Below are 20,075 nucleotides of genomic sequence, written 5' to 3'. Positions count from 1 at the left end.
CTACAATCAACATAAAAAAAAAAGAAAGATAACTCATGCTACAGCCAAGTTAAAAAAAAAAATACCTGTCTGACTCCCAAAATTTGAAATTTTTGGCCCAAGAAACTATTAATTTTTTTGGCCTAACATTGTCTCCTTTGAAATATCAGTTACTGTGTGAATGGTGACCTGCATTGATCAACTGTACAAAATATGAAGTGCTTTACAACAACGATTCTCTTGTTTATGATTATGGGTTAAATATGTTATAATTGTTTTATTTTGTCAGAAGAAGAGGCAAGAGCAAATGAAGAAAGTGGAGGAGGAAAGACTGGAGAAGGAGAAAGCAGACCTAGCTAGGAAAGAGGCAGAGGAGAAACTTCGCAGGCTTAATTGTAAGTACAAAGAGTGGAGAAAGAGGTAGAGATGGAGCAGGCTGGAGGGTGAATGTGGAGGAGAAACTCTTCAGGCTTACTTGTAAGTACAAAGAGTGAAGTGAGATGTGAAGCAGGCTGGGGATGTGTGGAGGAGAAACTCCTCAGGCTTAATTGTAAGTACAAAGAGTGAAGTGAGATGTGAAGCAGGCTGGGGATGTGTGGAGGAGAAACTCCTCAGGCTTAATTGTAAGTACAAAGAGTGAAGTGAGATGTGAAGCAGGCTGGGGATGTGTGGAGGAGAAACTCTTCAGCTTACTTGTAAGTACAAAGAGTGAAGTGAGATGTGAAGCAGGCTGGGAATGTATGGAGGAGAAACTCTGCTGACTTAATTGTAAGTAGAGGGAGAGGAAATAGAGAGAGAGAGAGTGTGTGGATGGAGAAGTGCAATGAGAGGTGGAGCAAGCCAGGCAGGAGGTGGGAGAGAAATGCTGCTTGCTTAATTGTAAGTATAGAGGGTGGAGAAAGAGGGCTGAGAAGTGGGGTGGTGGAGAAATTCTGCAGATTTATATGTTTGTGTAAGTACAGAGTGGAGAGAGGTGGAGCAGGCTTGGTGGAAGTTGGAAGAGAAAATATCTGACTTATTAACTGGAATTGCAGAGTGGAGGGAAGAGAGATATAGAGCAAGCAAGGCAGGGTATGGAGGAGACATCTTTAAGCTTTATATACATGTAGTTATAAAAGTATTCACAGAGAGAGGAGATGAAAACACAGGTTGAGCTATACACGAGACACAGAGGTATCCTGATAGACTTAATGATAGGTCAAGGAGAAGGCTAATTATAGGTCAAGGAGAAGGCTGAAATAGGCATTATCATGATAGACTTAATTATAGGTCAAGGAGAAGGCTAATTATAGGTCAAGGAGAAGGCTGAAATAGGCATTATCATGATAGACTTAATTATAGTTCAAGGAGAAGGCTGAAATAGGCATTATCATGATAGACTTAATCATAGGTCAAGGAGAAGGCTGAAATAGTCATCAAGGAGAAGGCTGGAATAGGCATTATCCTGATAGACTTAATGATAGGTCAAGGAGAAGGCTGAAATAGGCATTATCGTGATAGACTTAATTATAGTTCAAGGAGAAGGCTGAAATAGTCATTATTGTGATAGACTTAATCATAGGTCAAGGAGAAGGCTGAAATAGGCATTATCGTGATAGACTTAATGGTAGGTCAATGCAGGTTTTTTTTAAGGTCTTGATTTCAAGGGCCTGGGCCTTTCCAATTGGGAAAAATGTTTCATATAGAGAAGATGGGAGAAAACCAATCCAGAGTGCTTTAAGGAATAACCGAACTCCTTCTGGCTTTTAATTTGGTCAATGTTTACCTCATTCAAATAAGCGGAGGTCAGAAAATTAGGTTTACTTAACAATTTTGAAGAAAAAATTGTAATCTGTGAGCCTGTGAAGAAGATTTATGAACAATTAGGCTACCCTGCTTGATTTGTTTTCATTGTTTGGGAATTTGAAAGCAAAGAATTGGGAAAAATACCTGCTTTAAAACATTGGGAATGGGGCCTTATTTAGGCCCCCTATAGACCCCAAAAAAAATCCCTGCAAGGAGAAGGCTGAAATAGGCATTGAGCCCGCTGCCTTATCCTGTTTATGCAAAGCAAGTAAAACTTAATACAGAAGAATGTTATGGTTACGGTAGACTTGATCGAGAGTGGAGATATAGAACGCAGGGCAGGCTAAATGAGAGATGAAATGGAATCTGATACATCTATCCTTCAAATCAAAATCTATAAGTTTTCTATTCCTTTTTTAAACTATGAAATTTTCATTGTGCAACAATAGTGGATTACATAGTATCTAATAACTATAAAAGCATGCAATCTTTGTAATTCTGTAACGTCTGTATATTTCAATTGTATTATAGTTGCTGAGTCACAACCCTCAAAACCAAAAACCATCCCCTCCCCCAACTTGCCCAGTGGGTGGGAGAAGAGGCTGGACCTGAACACGAGGAGGTACTACTATATCAACCACAACAAGGGAAGCACACAGTGGGAGTCGCCTTATACCCAGACAAGTGAGTCATTCTGAAATGTGGCAACATCTGGCAAGTGCTGAAGGACACACATGTATTGTGTGATTGCTAGTGGGACATTGCAATGCTACCAAAAATAATTATGGTGATGATACACACTTGAAAAATAGGTCACTACTGTACTTTATATAAGGCAATTAGTTTTGCAAGAATATGAAATGATATCGCAGTTCCCTGATTCTGAAAGATTTTATACAGTATTAACTAGTGAATAAAGAAATGAAAGCAATGCTACCTAGTTTGTGAGAATAATACTTATTCATGTATGATAAAAAATCCACAGAATTAATGATGTTTTTTGATAATGTGAAAAATACATGTGATATTTGTCTTATTTGTTGTGTTTTGTTTAATCCAGTCATGATTGCTTTCTGTTTTAAATGTTTAAAGGGAGACCATGCCTACGAGTACATATTGCTCAAAAAGAAAACTATTATCAAGAATACTTCATTACTGGTCTGAGATCCTTTATAATTGATCTGTTGTTTAATTAGGCCAGCCTCCAGGACAGCTGTCTGTCACCAAGCTTAAAGATGAACCAACCACTCCAAAGCGAGGCTTGACACGCTCCAATTCTTCTCCTAACATTGCCAAGATGATGTTTGATGAAGAGCAGGCACCCAAAACACTTCCTACCGTAAACAGGGCCATGAAACCTCAACCAAGGTTAGTCTATAAAAGAAAGTCAAACCTCAGCCAAGGTTAATCAAATTAGTGTAAAAGTGGTTATTTACGCTACGGGTTAAGTATGCGTTTTTCCACATCCAACATTAGGCGTTGGGGAAAAATATGCAGTAACTGAATATCAAATAACTATACATGTGGGGGAAATTTACACACTTATCATGTGACCGCATAATTAGTGTAAATTCCCCCCCACATGTAAATAACCACTTTTACAGTAAGAAAGGATGTCAAACTACAAATAAGGTTAATCTGTGAAAGAAAGTTATCACAAATATTACTGTTTATAGAAATCTACTGCAAACATCATTTACTAAAAATTTATTTGTTTGCCCTCACCTGTCCAACTCAAACAATGTTCTCATGACTTCAAAGATTTCTTTGTGTTGAATGTAAAGTGTTGAATTTTATACTATATCTAAAACACAGATTAATTGTCTGTTTTCCTTCATGTATTAAAATTTTTCATGTCATGTTGGAAGAGGTAAGCCAAGATATTTCAGAAAGTGGCCTGACATGAAATTACATAACAGAAGGTTCATTTACAATATCCGGTGTTCTAGACTAACACATGGGATACAGCGAAATGTTATTGATTTTGTTGGATTTTTCAGAGTTGACCATCCTCAGCCAAAGCCTAGAAAAGCCCTTCACAGAGACTTAAACCCGGTGTATGGAAATGTGGTAAGTTGAACAGAGACTTAAACCCGGTGTATGGAAATGTGGTGAGTTGAACAGAGACTTGAACCCGGTGTATGGAAATGAGGATTATGATGGATACACAACATACACTGTACACCTTGCTGGATAAAATTCACTACAAGCACACATTCTGAATGTCTTCCATCTGTATGTGGTTTGGTGTAAATCATTTACTAAATGCGTTGAGTACTTGCACTCTTTTCATTCATACTCCATTTTAAAATCATGTGATCTAAATGTTTGTCTGGTTTTTAGGGTCGAGCTCTGACAGGTCTACGTAACCTTGGCAACACGTGTTACATGAATTCCACCATTCAGTGTCTAAACAACACGTCGCCACTAGCAACATATTTCCTGACGGACATGTATCTATACGACATTAACAGGTATGAGAATTTACTTTTTAAAGCAGTGATATAAAGTTTGTAAAATTTTCAGATTATTAGATTTCTGTGTGTAGAATTTTTATCTTCGAGCATTTCATACTGGGCATTTCATCGTGTGTCAATCAGGAACCCTGAAATACACTCTTGCTACATACTAGATCTATGTTAGAGGCACATGAAAATGTGATTTTTCTTGTTGATATTTGTAACAGAGAGAGTCAGCTTGGTTACTATGGTGAGGTAGCAGATGACTTCTCTGTCATCATTAAGGCCCTGTGGTCCGGACAGTACAAGTGTATCACCCCTAGAGATTTCAAGGTGAGTTTCTTCAGACCTATAATTTTTATGCCCCCCCCCCCTCCCCCTCTCACTTACCCCCAGGGAAATTGAGATTTAAGTTCTTTGAAACCTAAATCTATATGTCCCATACTGACTGCTGGGATTTCAAGATGAGGCTCTTCATCCTCTAAATCTTTGTATCCTCCTACTCGCCTCCAGGCACTCTCAGGTAAAATTTCTCTAAATCTTTGTATCCTCCTACTCGCCTCCAGGCACTCTCAGGTAAAATTTCTCTAAATCTTTGTATCCTCCTACTCGCCTCCAGGCACTCTCAGGTAAAATTTCTCTGACACTAAATTGTAACATGTATGTCTTACTATCACCGCCAGGGACTGCAGACATTAGATCTCCGTCTTAAACTCACCCCCGCTAACCTTACCATCACCGCCAGGGACTGCAGACATTAGATCTCCATCTTAAACTCACCCCCGCTAACCTTGTCCATTACACTGAATTGACCTATAAGAGGCCTTAGCCCTATGTGAAAAAAAATTTATTTGAAGATGAAAAAATTGCTTTTTAAGACCATTTGAATGGTTCAAAGTTGTTGGAATTACCTCACCCTGAAGTGTCTCATGGTCAGTCTGTAACGAGTATCAATCAATTTTAAAAAGAAATGTTTTTGACATCCACCGTGTGGTGATTGTGTAGATAATCATTGATATAACACACCAATGCCAGCATTTCAAGCCCTACCTCTGCTTCTTTCATGACTGGCCCTTCGTTTTGATTCTCTATCTCCATTGACTTAAATGAGTTTGTTATGTTTCATTTTTTTTCAATGATTTATATGTAGTATATTGATGATCTCATTTATTCATGTAAATTATCTATAACAATAATTAAAAGTGTACGAGTGTGAGATTTAAATCCCTGGACACTCGTGTCTAAAAAATCTAAAAATGTGTGTTATATCAGAGTTATCTTTCTTTCCCCTTTATTCTAATCTGCTTTCTTAAGAAAAATGAAGTTAGGGACTTTTATTATGCAATAATTACATTCATTCAATTTGGCTGGGTTTGCTGAAAATAGCCAATACGTAAAAATCAACTTGACAGATGATATTAACAGTTGTGCAATACTTTCAAGTTAGATTGGCGGAGTGTTAAGAACTAATAAATAGAATCCTTCATTAGTACGAGTGTGGGATGGGGAAATTCCACCGAGGGGACAAGATTCGCAGTCTAGGACGAGGCTTTGCCGAGTCCTAGACAGCGAATCTTGTTCCCGAGGTGGATTTTCCCTATCCCACATGAGTAAATAATGAAGGATTATTTTTCTCATATTTTACCAACAGTTTAGTGCATAAAATTAGGAGCTTTTAGAAAATTCTAAATTATCAAAATCGTCATTTGAACTTCGATTCAAAAACTAATTAGATAGGCAGAAAGATCATACCCGAAAATGGTTTACACTGTAAGTGTAAACTAAACAACCCAAGGTTGTCCAGCAGAAAGGTATATACATTAAGATTTCAAGATAACAATGTAAAATATTTTTACTTCACTGTGTAACCTAAATCTTCACCGTGTAACGTAAATCATAGAAAATATATGACGTCACAATCAAATGACGTTGCAGCAGTGTGAGACAGAAAAATCTCGCATGGCTGTCTCACATGGGCAAAGTTGATCTCACACTGGTGATAATGTGAGAAAAATATTTATTTCATTTACCAAATCATTGTAATGAATGGCCTGTGTCATTTTTGCAAAACATTTGTTAGATTTATTAAGTAACACTTGCAACAATACTCATGCCCAATTGACCTCCAATAGCACTGGAAATAGCTGGGAAAGTCTTCACCCTACCTTAAGAATCGATCAATCTAAGGATTTTTCTCAGAAAATGGCCAAAGATGAGCCTTTTGCCCTACACTCCACATCAACCTTATTTCTGAAAACTATGGTACCATAGATGCAAACATATATTGGATACTTGAAAAAAAAATTAATGTGCTGTAACATGCTAATCTTCTAAACACGTCTACTTGAATTCCAGGATTTAAACATGATCGTGTGGTTGAGTCCGACAATTATATCTTTACAGTTTATAGTGGGTAAACACAACCCAGAGTTTGCAGGAACCACTCAACAGGACAGCCACGACTTTCTGACATTCCTGATGGACGGACTTCACGAGGGCCTGAACAAGGTCAGGTTAAAACACTGTTGGCTTTAGAGATCTCGTTAGGGCCTCACCAAAATCAACCTCAAAATTGCAATGTTTGTAGAGATCTCGTTAGGGCCTCACCAAGATCAACCTCAAAATCGCAATGTCGGTAGAGATCTCATTAGGGCCTCACCAAGATCAACCTCAAAATCGCAATGTCTGTAGAAATCTTGTTAGGGCTTCACCAAATAAACTTCAAAATCGTAATGTCTTTAGAGGCCTCGTTAGGGCCTCACCAAGAATGTGTTTTAGTATTTTTCGTCATTCTTTGATAACTTCAAACAAAGTTAACATTGATAAGGACCATCTACTTGTACATTGTGTTGTTTTAGAATTGTAATGTATGGTGTAAGGACCATGCAGATCTGATCAGTGTTACAAAAACACAGGTATGGCCAGATAAAGGATTTATGTCAGATGTGTGTTTTCAATATAGAAACAGAAAGACCCAATAGCATACTTACCGTTTTCTCTCTGATCTGAAATTGGAAAGACAACTTTGTTATCGCTTTGTGCATTGGAATGCTCTGTTTAGTGGTGCCCTTGTTTTCCTTTTCTAAATGGAAGTGCCATGTCTTTTCTGAAAGAATTCAAAATGAAATATTTACAGGAAAATGTAAGAGCCTAAGGTAATGTGCATGTATTTTTCGAAGCTATCGGGATTGGCTCAAAAACAGATTTGAATATTATTTTCCATGTTGAAAAGATTAAGAAATAGGTACTTGTAGCAAAACTTTTTAAATCTAATGAGGCAAACAGTAAATATGACCTAAATAAATCATCCTGTGTGTCTCTATAAGGTGTTTGATACTTTGAGGTCCTGTGATAGCCTATGTAAGATATTCACTTTGATTGACAGGTGAAGAAACGCCCCGAGATCCCTGAGCAGGAGAATGATAATTTACCGGATAACCAGGCTGCAGAGATAGCCTGGAGACATCACCAGCTGTGTAATGAGTCCATAATTGTGGAGCTGTTCCAGGTAAATTATGTATCTGTTATGATACGGAGTCTATCATTGGTTAAATACATTATACAACTGTTATGATACGAAGTCTATTATTGGTTAAATACATTATACATCTGTTATGATACCGAGTCTATCATTGTATAAATACAACATACATCTGTTATTATACGGAGCCTTTCATTGGTTAAATACATTATACAACTGTTATGATACGAAGTCTATTATTGGTTAAATACATTATACATCTGTTATGATACCGAGTCTATCATTGTATAAATACAACATACATTTGTTATTATACGGAGCCTTTCATTGGTTAAATACATTATACATCTGTTATGATACAAAGTCTATTATTGGTTAAATACATTATACATCTGTTATGATACAAAGTCTATCATTGGTTAAATACATTATTTATCTGTTATGATACCGAATATATCATTGTGTAAATATAATATACATCTGTTATGATACGAAGCCTATCATTGGTTTAATACGTTATACATCTGTTATGATAGGAAGTCTATGATTGGTTAAATTCGTTATACATCTGTTATGATACGAAGTCTTTCATTGGTTTAATACATTATACACCTGTTATGATCTGGAGTCTATCATTGGTTAAATACATTATACATGTACATCTGTTATGATAGGAAATCTATCATTGGTTAAATACATTAAACATCTGTTATGATATAAGATTAAGTTGTATCCATGCTGTCACTACTCTCTGAAAGTGTCTGTAATAGATACACCTATTCGTGGACCATTGACCGTTAATATACTGGGAATGTTACACACTCATTTTATTTTCCCCCTCATTAAAATGTTTACTGTCTTTACAGAGCCAGTTGATGTATTTACATTATAGTGTTTACTGTATTTACAGGGCCAGTTGACGTGTTTACACTATAATGTTTATTGTATTTTCAGGGCCAGTTGACATGTTTACACTGTAATGTTTACTGTATTTACAGGACCAGTTGACATGTCTACATTATGTTTACTGTATTTACAGGGCCAGTTGACATGTTTACATTATAATGTTTACTGTATTTACAGGGCCAGTTGACGTGTTTACATTATAATGTTTACTGTATTTACAGGGCCAGTTGACGTGTTTACAGTATAATGTTTACTGTATTTACAGGGCCAGTTGACGTGTTTACAGTATAATGTTTACTGTATTTACAGGGCCAGTTGATGTGTTTACACTGTAATGTTTACTGTATTTACAGGGCCTGTTGAAGTGTTTACACTGTAATGTTTAATGTATTTACAGGGCCAGTTGACGTGTTTACATTATAATGTTTACTGTATTTACAGGGCCAGTTGAAGTGTTTACATTATGTTTACTGTATTTACAGGGCATGTTGAAGTGTTTACATTATGTTTACTGTATTTACAGGGCCTGTTAAAGTGTTTACACTGTAATGTTTACTGTATTTACAGGGCCAGTTGAAGTGTTTACATTATGTTTACTGTATTTACAGGGCCTGTTAAAGTGTTTACACTGTAATGTTTACTGTATTTACAGGGCCAGTTGACGTGTTTACATTATAATGTTTACTGTATTTACAGGGCCATTTGACATGTTTACATTGTAATGTTTACTGTATTTACAGTGCCAGTTGTCGTGTTTACTCTGTAATGTTTTCTGTATTTACAGGGCCAGTTGACGTGTTTACATTATAATGTTTACTGTATTTACAGGGCCAGTTGAAGTCTACTTTGATGTGTCTACACTGTAGGAAGATGTCTGTTAACTTCCAGGCTTTCATGTTTCTTACCTTGCCCCTCCCTTCCTCCTCCCGGTGTAGTCTTGGGGTAAGTTCTTTCACTTCTCTAACATCATAAATTTGGATTTCATAACTCGTAGTTTCATGCCCCTTGAATATTCATATATTTTACATAGCTATTTGTTTATGTACGGTATTTATACCCCCACAAATGAAGTTCAAGGTTGAGAATTGGTTTCACTTTGTCCGTACCTCCGTAAATGTATTTAGTCCAGAGATTTCTTGAAAGCTGTTCATTTACTTCGTATATGCCCATCTGAGTGGGACATATTATGGTATGTCTGTCTGTCAATTAGATTTTTATGCCCCCGAGATCGAAGATCGGGGGGGCATATTGTTTTTGTCCTGTCTGTCATTCTGTCCTTTTGTAATTCTGTCATTCTGTCTGAAACTTTAACCTTGCTAATAACTTTTGAACAGTAAGTGATAGAGCTTTGATATTTCACATGAGTATTCCTTGTGACAAGACCTTTCCGTGGGTACCAACATTTTTTACCCTTGACCTTGACATTTGACCTACTTTTTGAAAACTTTAACCTTACTAATAACTTTTGAAAAGTAAGAGATAGAGCTTTGATATTTCACATGAGTATTCCTTGTGACAAGACCTTTCCGTGGGTACCAACATTTTTGACCCCTTGACCTTGGAGTTTGACCTACTTTTTGAAAACTTTAACCTTGCTAATAACTTTTGAACAATAAGTGATAGAACTTTGATATTTCACATGAGTATTCCTTGTGACAAGACCTTTCCGTGGGTACCAACATTTTTGACCCTGTGACCTTGACGTTTGACCTACTTTTTGAAAACTTTAACCTTGCAAATACCTTTTGAACAGTAAGTGATAGAGCTTTGATATTTCACATGAGTATTCCTTGTGACAAGACCTTCCCGTGGGTACCAACATTTTTTACCCTTGACCTTGGAATTTGACCTACTTTTTGAAAACTTTAACCTTGCAAATACCTTTTGAACAGTAAGTGATAGAGCTTTGATATTTCACATGAGTATTCCTTGTGACAAGACCTTCCCGTGGGTACCAACATTTTTTACTCTTGACCTTGGAGTTTGACCTACATTTTGAAAACTTTAACCTTGCTAATAACTTTTGAACAGTAAGAGATAGAGCTTTGATATTTCACATGAGTATTCCTTGTTACAAGATCTTTCCGTTGGTATTGAACCTTTTGACCTTGACATTTGACCTACTTTAAATTTTTTTTTTACAGTGGTCATAACTTCTAAATGGTAAATATTAGAGCTTTCATATTGTACTTGAGCATTTCTTTTGACAAGATCTTTCTACTGGTACCAAGAAATTTGCCCTTGTGACCTTGGCCATTGGAATTGGCCATTATCGGAGGCATTTGTGTTTCACAAACACATCTTGTTTGAGTCTGGTTTGAGGCATAGAATCATCAGACCTTGTCAGCTGATGCATCTGGGGTAGAAGGTGTGATATACTGTAAAGTTAGGTCACTGTAACCTTTGATTAAGATGATATGGCCAAACATGGCAAAACCCTGTCTGGCTCTTAACTGGAGAATTATTTGGCAATGCACTTTAGTTCCAGATTTTGCGGAAATGTTATATACATGTACTATGTAAACCTGTGCAACTGGTAATTTCATTGTTAAATTTTTAGAAAGTCGTAGTCATTTTAAGTTATTTTTCATGATTTTTTTGTACATTCTATCAGTATCACCCCCCACAAACAACTTTTGGACATGCATTGGTTCACCATGTCCGCCTTTTCATCCAATGAACGGGTTTCACGTAATCTGTCCATGTGTATATGTCTGATTTTCATTCATCTATCTTCTTTCTTGTTTACACAGTCCCATTAGAACAGGCATTGTTGATAGTCTTCAATGATGAAAGTAAAATCATTCTTTAGCAACAGCAGATGGACATTGTTATAAAATATGTCTGTATTAATTGTGTTTTTTCCAAGTTTTCTGTTCTTATAGACATGTTTTCTCCTTGTACACCACTGCACTTATTTTAATCAGGATTGCCTGAAGTTGTTTCTAAAAGAGGAGAAATTAACAGGAAGCAGTAGATGGCGCTGTCCTCGATGTAAAGTTGACCGTGATGCCGTCAAAAAAATTGATATCTGGAGACTTCCCAGAATTCTACTCATAGGGCTCAACAGGTAATTAGTTAGACATGGATTATGAATGTGTCAAAGAGAAGGGCAAAAACAGGGTGGGCCAGAATTGATGGAGAAAAGAGCAAAACAAAGGACAGGTCTGAATGTGTAGAGAGTAAGAGTGAAACGATTACATGTGTCAATGAAAACATTCAATTAAAAGTTTAGGGCTGTTCCAGTAAAACGTACAATGGAAAGGCACTTGAAAATTAGGATGACCACCCATAGAAGTGATTTTGGTACACTCCTATCCACCCATAGAGGCAAATAACGAAGCTATATAGCCACTTATAGAAGCAAATTGATTTATTCAAAAAGTAGAATTTAAAATATTCCCAAATTAGAATTGTTTTCCCGTCATACAGCACAAAATGTACTTTTTCATCTTGATATCAACTTTATTTCAGTATTCAATACATGCAATTCCCTTTCAAGCATAATTTACAGAACGCCAAGATTGCCTATGTCATTCGTGTGTTCTTCTGATTATTTTCTCACAGATTATATGGTTTGGTAAAATAACCACCCCTAGAAGCAATTTTTGTGCAAAAGCCACCCACCATAGAATCAATATCCCACCAGTGTGAACCACCCATAGATATTTTTTTTAAAAAGTGCCTTCCCCTGGTACCCCATGTGTTTAAATAGAACAGCCCTTACAAGATGTGTAAAACATTGATAATGATGTACAGTATGAACGCAAACCTTTGTTTACTTCAGGAATGAATTTGTTTTGTTTTTTTATACGATAAAAATTGGTTTGGGGCAGTTTACGCTTATAAACCGCAAAGCGGATGTGTCTTATTGTGAACAAATTTCTTCAATACTTGTAGGTTTGTCTTATTGTGAACATATTTCTTCAATACTTGTAGGTTTATTGTGAACATGTTTCAATACTTGTAGGTTTATTGTGAACATGTTTCTTCAATACTTGTAGGTTTATTGTGAACATGTTTCAATACTTGTAGGTTTATTGTGAACATGTTTCAATACTTGTAGGTTTATTGTGAACACATTTCTCCAATACTTGTGGGTTTATTGTGAACACATTTCTCCAATACTTGTAGGTTTATTGTGAACATGTTTCAATGCTTGTGGGTTTATTGTGAACACATTTCTCCAATACTTGTAGGTTTATTGTGAACATGTTTCAATACTTGTATGTTTATTGTGAACACATTTCTTCAATACTTGTAGGTTTATTGTGAACACATTTCTCCAATACTTGTAGGTTTATTGTGAACACGTTTCTTCAATACTTGTAGGTTTATTGTGAACACGTTTCTTCAATACTTGTAGGTTTATTGTGAACATGTTTCAATACTTGTAGGTTTATTGTGAACATGTTTCTCCAATACTTGTAGGTTTATTGTGAACATGTTTCTCCAATACTTGTAGGTTTATTGTGAACATGTTTCTCCAATACTTGTAGGTTTATTGTGAACATGTTTCAATACTTGTAGGTTTATTGTGAACATGTTTCTCCAATACTTGTAGGTTTATTGTGAACACATTTCTCCAATACTTGTAGGTTTGTGTATAAGGGCCAATGGAGAGAAAAGATCAACAGCCATGTTGATTTCCCTGCTAGGAACCTGGACCTGAACCCGTATCTAGATGGACCTAAGTCTACAAAGACCGTCTACAAACTCTACGCTACCTCAGTATGTACCGACACAGAGAGTGAAGGGAGATAGTCCCATTCTGGATTTTCATATTATGATCAGAAAATACAATAGTTTTGTTTTATAAGTTATTTGAATTTTTTATTTGTACTTAATGGATTGACTTTTGTTTTAGAATCACACTGGGACTTTGGATGGAGGGCATTGTAAGTATGATGTACCTAGTCATCTTTATGTTATTAGTACTTGTACTAGTATTTCATAGTAATTGTGAATCACTTACTTGTACTGTTTGCTTGTGAATTACAGACATTGATGACCCTGTTTTAGTCTCGTATTTATCTGTTGTTTCAGATACAGCATATTGTCGTAGCCCGTGCACACAGAACTGGTACAAGTATGACGATGACCATGTGTCGGAGATTTCAGAGTCAAGTGTGCGGGTCAGTAAAAAATTAACTACCAACAGGCTACTGTATAAAAATAATGCCCACGTTATACAGTATATTTCTACGACTAAAGCATTACATTCTGGTGCTTATGCAGATTGGTGTAATTTCAATTTTACAATGCAAATCTCTAAAAAAAAAAATAATAATTTTGTGTGAATGATCCTGATTCATGCCTACTATTAGTGTGCCCTTCTACGTGAGTATTTGACAAATTCTTATGTGTAAGGAATCTTAAAGATCGCAACAGGTAATGTTTGATTTCAGACAGCAGCTAGGATTCCTCACTTTTTTCTCCTTTTTTTCAGTCGTCGTCAGCCTATGTTCTGTACTATACATCAGTGGAACTGACACCACCCAACTTCAGGCAACATTTCTGAGCCACCACTCACCATGTGATGAAATCTGAGCCACCACCCACCGTGTGGTGAAATCCCACCTAATTTAAGTTAATAAAACTCTCGGACCTTGCAACATGGTGATGGATAAAAGTCATGTGTTTAACGTTTCTCCGTCTGATATACTCAGAAAAACATCAGCATTTTAATCAGGTCATAAAAATTAAAGCATGCGCATTCTACATCTCTGTCAGTGGTGGATTCTTGGTACTAATAAATGTGGTGAGCGCACCCTCATCACCAGACAAGTACCACAGATTCAGATCTGATACTAGTCCTTTTATAGTACTTTGGAATAATAAACAACAATTACTATGTTACTACAAACAATTCCCCTAAACCCGTGCATTGTTTGATGTGCTTTACAATTTTATGTACAGGGTTATGGTCAATTTATAAACAGTGCTTTTTTTCTATTGAATGTGATATATTGAGATAAACTGTAGAAACGTGTATTATGTATCAGTGAAGGACTCGATGTACTTTCTCTTTGAAGTGAACTTTTTTACATGGGCTTTCATTTAATGTTTTCTCAACATGTTCGTGCATTTTGGTGTTGATGACATTACAATTTATTTAAGTGAAACATAAATGAACAATACAGGTACATATGCTTACTTTCATTTCACACAATGTCTGTAATCCTCGTTACTATGTGAGGATCACTAAAACAAAGCATAAGCATTGCAGAGTTACTGCCCTTGAACGGTGAAATTTGTTTTTTGACTAGCTCAATTTCACTTATATATAACACAGTTTGACTAGGATTGATGTTACCAGGTCCTCTGTTTCTATTTTGTTGCTACAGTAATATTGCTCCATGCCATAGAAAATTCCTATTTTCGTTATAATTGTTTATCAAATGACATCAAATCTGTCTTTCTAAATTAGATGATAAGAAATAAGAGTAATGTTTACTCATTCTATACAATATAAGTCCTTTATAAACCACGTCACGGTTTACAATGCGTAAACTGCTCAAACTTTAAATACTGTTTATCATATAAAATGAGCAAAAACAACTTTCATTCTGTAAATGAACAACAGTGCCCCCTCGATATATTGCCCCCCCCCCCCCCCCTCCTTGGTCTTGGCAATATATTGAGGGAGCACTGTACTTGTAGAATGTTATGATGGTGTTTAAAGAGTACATATCATAAATTTGTGAACCAGCACTGATTTTTACATGACATATTTAAGGATAGGCATGATATTCTGCCAATAAATTTGTTTCATACTTGGTAGAATATAAGAATTGGGGGCCCTCGATACAAATATGTACAAGTCATGCTAGGGTTCTTGTTATTGTAGGAATTTAAGGGAATAGAAAAGTTACCTCCCTTGCATTACTCTTTACATCATGGCCCTGTTCAACTTTCCCTGAAATTAATTTTTATCTGAAGTTCACACAGACTATATTTTCCATATCTCATTTTGTATGTTTACAAATAATGCATCTGTGATTTATTTTTATGGCTGTGACAACAGAATATTTAACTATTGCTTGCACAGAAGGATGAATATTTCAAAAACAAATATACATGTATGTATATATATACTTTACACAGAATCACTCCATTGACAAACTTTATATCAACCCTGCATTTCAAATTGTATCATATACATATAGCATGTTCGTTGTGAACATACCGTAACATTATCTTTGCTCATTTGTAATGAGAGTTTGCTGGATATATTTCAAAATTTATCATGTTTTGTTATCAAAGAGCTGTTACCAATTTTTCGATTTAATTGTTGTAATGAATGTGAATGAAATAAACTTCACTTTTAAAGTTTTCTCAGGTTTCAGTATCAGACAGGGGGTGGTGTTATATAATCACACAGTGTGTGGCTCAGTGGTGATAAGGATGTTCAGCCTGTAACCAAGAGGTTGCTGGTTTGAATCTCATTGTGTCACGTGACGCTTTTCGTGTGTCCTTAGACAATGCACTTGATCAGCATTGATGGATTCCACTCAGTTGTAAATGAGCACCAGTTTCAGCCAAGAATTAAACTGGTGGACTGGTCGCCTATTAAACTTGTCAGGACGCTCCTATTAAACTTGTCATGAATGTAAACTTTACTATGAATAGTATTACATGAAGTTATAACGTAAAATAATTTCATCAAGCAATTAAAATTCACGTGGAACAGAAACACAATATACAGATAGTCAGTGTAAAGATTTGATCCAATCGGTTATCCATAAATTAAAGAATATATTTCCTATCTTTAAAACATTTTTATTATGACTTTGTAATCCTTTGTTATTTTAGGCTGCTATACAGAATATTTAATACGTTACCGGTATAGGTGTCCAATAAGTTGACCTGTCCTTTGTTTCCATTCTAAAAATAGTGGACAGTAATTGTCAACTTATTGGACGGTGCCAGGTAAATTCAACAACGTATTAAATGTCTACTGTAGACTGAAAACGAGACGATGCATTTGTCAAACAGAATCAACTTTATTCGAGATAAATTTCCTTAATCGACACAAATATCGGAAAATCTCTGATATTTACCCTTATTATATTTATTTGCTCCAACTTCTGCGATTCACAGATTGTTTAGTTCAATCGGTCATTATTATATCAACTTTTTATCAAAACTTAAAATTGAAAGACGTATTTCCTTGCTGTATTTGAATTTTGCTGGATCCAAAGGCACATTCCAAAACTTCTTTACAACACCTTTTCTTGACGTTTTCTTTATTCTTCAATAATATCCTAATTCTGAATTATTTTCGATTTCATGAGCCGGGCATCTTGGGTTCTTTTGACTGGCATTAACTATGTTTACCTGATCAAGGTATTGGGCTCATGGCGGGTGTCACCGGTCGACAGGGGATGCTTACTCCTCTTAGGCACCCAATCCCACCACTGGTGTGTCCAGGGGTCCGTGTTTACCCAACTTTCTATTTTGTATTGCTTGTAGGAGTTATGAGATTGATCACTGTTCATTATCTTCATCTGATATACCTGTATTCGAAAACACAATGCTTTTCAGATCAAAATTTGGCTTCATGTCCTGAAAGTGACAGTACTTTCACTATAATCCTTAAATTTTTATTGCGCAATGAAAATGCTCTCGCTATCAGAGGAAGACATGTTGATATGGCTCAGTACTATAGAGTGAGTGATTATAAAACATCTGTAGCACAAGATACACTTGATAACTTACCTGACACTGATCATTTAGTGAACAGGAGATTCTGAAACAGATTTCTAACAGGTTGCTTTATTGATGAGTATCATTGTCAATGGGTGTCCCAGAGCCTGTCCATTCTTAGAACAAACGATGTAATGTTTTAAGTAGGATATAAGCCTCAAACCGTCCATTCTGTGAGAGAAAGAACTGATCTCGGCCCTACAGGCCTCAATCATGTCTTTCACAGAATAGACAGTTTTCGGTTATATCCGAATATCCTTTACATAGCATTCTGCCATTAAAAAATTTACCATGTTTTATTCGTTCTTAATGTGTAGTCATAGAATGTTGCACATGTATTGTGATTGTATACATTCACAATCACTATGTGGATTTTTGCAATTGAAGTCCATGGATTCTGGTTATGCGTTTAGAGTTTGTCTTTCTTGGTCTTTTTCCCATTGCCTTTGTTAACATATGAAAATCAATATTAAGGTAGTGCCGTAAAAATCCCCCCCCCCCTCCCCCAGTTCAATTTTTTTCAAAACTTTGATGTGTTGTTCTAAGAAACAAAACCTTTTGCTGTGCTTGTTATCAATGAAATCTATCCTATCATATTTTTTCTCCACATAGCTTTAAATATAGGATATCAGATCCCAGTTAGAAGAATGTGAAATTAAACTTTCATGATAAGAATATGCCCTATGTAAAATTTTCTATGGAGATTCTACAAAAATTGATAATACTTTTATTATCTGACCTATTTGTTACTAAATCTCAGCAAAATATATTGTAATTGATATATGTGTGTGTACCGCGATGTACAATATAACATGCATGGCTCGTTAATAGCAAATCTTAATCACAAAATTGCTACATAGTAAGATATCTTAAAAGGAAAGGGAAAAAAAATTAACATAATGAACAAATGATACAGAATTTGATATGTTTTGAAATAAAGAAAATTCAACCTAGGATTTCTGATATTTTGGATTTTTTTTTTTTTTTTTTTTTTTTTTTTTTTGGTTTTTGTTTGTTTGTTTGTTTTGAAAATCTGATTAAGAAAAAATTGACACATTCGGCAAATGACATCATCATATTTGCTAAACGTGTGTCCAAATACAGGTCTCTACAAAAGTTAAATCTCACAAAGATGAGATAAATGCATTCAAGATTTAGACTCCCAGACCTCCAATGTATTGGATGTCTTCCTTATGTTTCACAATATTCTAAATACATGCCACTCATATACAGTTTGTTCATAACATCATTGAAAATTAGTGTTATGGAGATTTCATTCATTAAATCAATGAATTTGAGAAGATATCAGTGAAAACTGATTTTATAGGTGTTTGGTACTACCGTAAGACAAAGTCAGGTAATTATCAGATATCAAAAGTATATCAAAAAGTACTGGAAATTGTCTTTGTTATGCGGGATATGAAGTTCGCAAGCATCGTAGAAAAAGCTTAACCCGCATTAATTTTTTTTTGCAATGTTTTCAACCTTCATTTCCCATTAAAAATGAAGGTTGCAAACATTGCAAAAAATGTCTTGAAATGTCATTTGTTAGTTTTTATTCACAATCTAATTATAAATTCTTTTTTATACAGTACTGAGTATGTCAAATAGCTTGCAAATTTGACCTTTGTGCATATCCTCAAGTGTGATTATATACATGTACGCTGTAATTACAAAAATAAATTCGTGACTTTGATTATTTTATCAGATTTCGCAGGTGTGTTTTTCCTCCTTCATTCTCTGTCAAGAAAGTAAGACTGTTTATATGTAAAAATATATATAAAGTCCCTGGAAGATTAGGTAGGAATAACACACCTGAGAGATCTGATATGGATGGAAAGTGGAAGATTTGTACAATGATGTTATTAATATTGAAAACTTTAAAAATTTTACTTTATTTATTTTTTAAAAATACAGTTTTAGTAGAAAATGGTTAAAAAAAAACAAAAAACTACTGCGCTACCCAGCTAGGCGATTAGATTCAAAAGGTATTGCTGATATTTATATTTTCATACATATTTCTAAAGGAAATCTGCCATTATGACGTACACACGAAGAGACCATTTGTCATATATACTGTACATGTACTTTGGGAGTGTCCTGATGTTCAAAACTTATACGATATATTTTATGAATATTGTCAGACAAGAGTAGTTGTTATTCCAAGAAATGCATTAACATCTATTTTTGGACCAGTGAAACATTTTATCTTGAATCCATGGTTTAGGGAGTTCACTTGCATTGTGGAGGCTGTGCATATTGAAGGCAGTTTGAGGTTGTCCAAAAGAAAAAAGTTTTCTGAGTATAGAATCTGAATACATTTATAGTGTTGTCTGAATGAAAGATTAAATTACTTGTAGATATCAAAACACGCGTTTCAGCTTAGAAATAACTGTGGATTTGAAGATTTCGAAAAGAGATGGGGAAACTTTTATCAATATTGTGAACATAAGGCGCTATTATAGTATTTCACATCAAAACATGCAGCCTGATAATTTGAATTGGATAAAATACTTCCAATACTTTCAACTATGACAACTCTCTCTCTCTCTCTCTCTCTCTCTCTCTCTCTCTCGTATTCTGTGATTTGTATTGTTTGATTTCCTGAATTAAGATAATGTGAGTAGCAATAAATTAAAACTGAGACATATCGATATTCAAAATGATCAGTATAATTTTACACGTGCAATGTATGCTACCATTCATACATTTTGATGCAAATATTTCTTCATGTAATGCATTCTCAGATGCCATTT

At 35.3% G+C, this 20,075-nt stretch overlaps 1 protein-coding gene across 4 annotated transcripts in view; it reads left to right on the top strand.

The window, feature by feature from the left end:
- LOC125662016 (ubiquitin carboxyl-terminal hydrolase 8-like) overlaps positions 1-15,945 on the top strand; it is a 33,917-nt gene extending 17,972 nt beyond the window's left edge. For 3 of the 4 annotated variants that reach the window (XM_048894186.2, XM_048894187.2, XM_056147113.1), the window contains 14 exons: positions 269-374; positions 2,296-2,448; positions 2,961-3,132; positions 3,765-3,834; positions 4,108-4,238; positions 4,451-4,556; positions 6,627-6,731; positions 7,609-7,731; positions 9,439-9,552; positions 11,538-11,680; positions 13,209-13,341; positions 13,478-13,508; positions 13,657-13,745; positions 14,060-15,945. In XM_048894186.2, coding sequence (XP_048750143.2) covers positions 269-374; positions 2,296-2,448; positions 2,961-3,132; positions 3,765-3,834; positions 4,108-4,238; positions 4,451-4,556; positions 6,627-6,731; positions 7,609-7,731; positions 9,439-9,552; positions 11,538-11,680; positions 13,209-13,341; positions 13,478-13,508; positions 13,657-13,745; positions 14,060-14,131 — 1,548 coding nt within the window. In that variant the 3' untranslated portion in view covers positions 14,132-15,945. The remainder of the gene's footprint in view (positions 1-268; positions 375-2,295; positions 2,449-2,960; positions 3,133-3,764; positions 3,835-4,107; positions 4,239-4,450; positions 4,557-6,626; positions 6,732-7,608; positions 7,732-9,438; positions 9,553-11,537; positions 11,681-13,208; positions 13,342-13,477; positions 13,509-13,656; positions 13,746-14,059) is intronic. The other variant, XM_048894188.2, reaches the window with a different exon arrangement.
- The last annotated feature ends 4,130 nt before the right edge of the window (positions 15,946-20,075 follow it).

This window comes from Ostrea edulis, chromosome 8, assembly GCF_947568905.1.
Source record: "Ostrea edulis chromosome 8, xbOstEdul1.1, whole genome shotgun sequence".
Taxonomy (NCBI): domain Eukaryota; kingdom Metazoa; phylum Mollusca; class Bivalvia; order Ostreida; family Ostreidae; genus Ostrea; species Ostrea edulis.
Note: the sequence above shows the minus strand (reverse complement) of the source record. Positions and strands in the feature narration are given on the sequence as shown.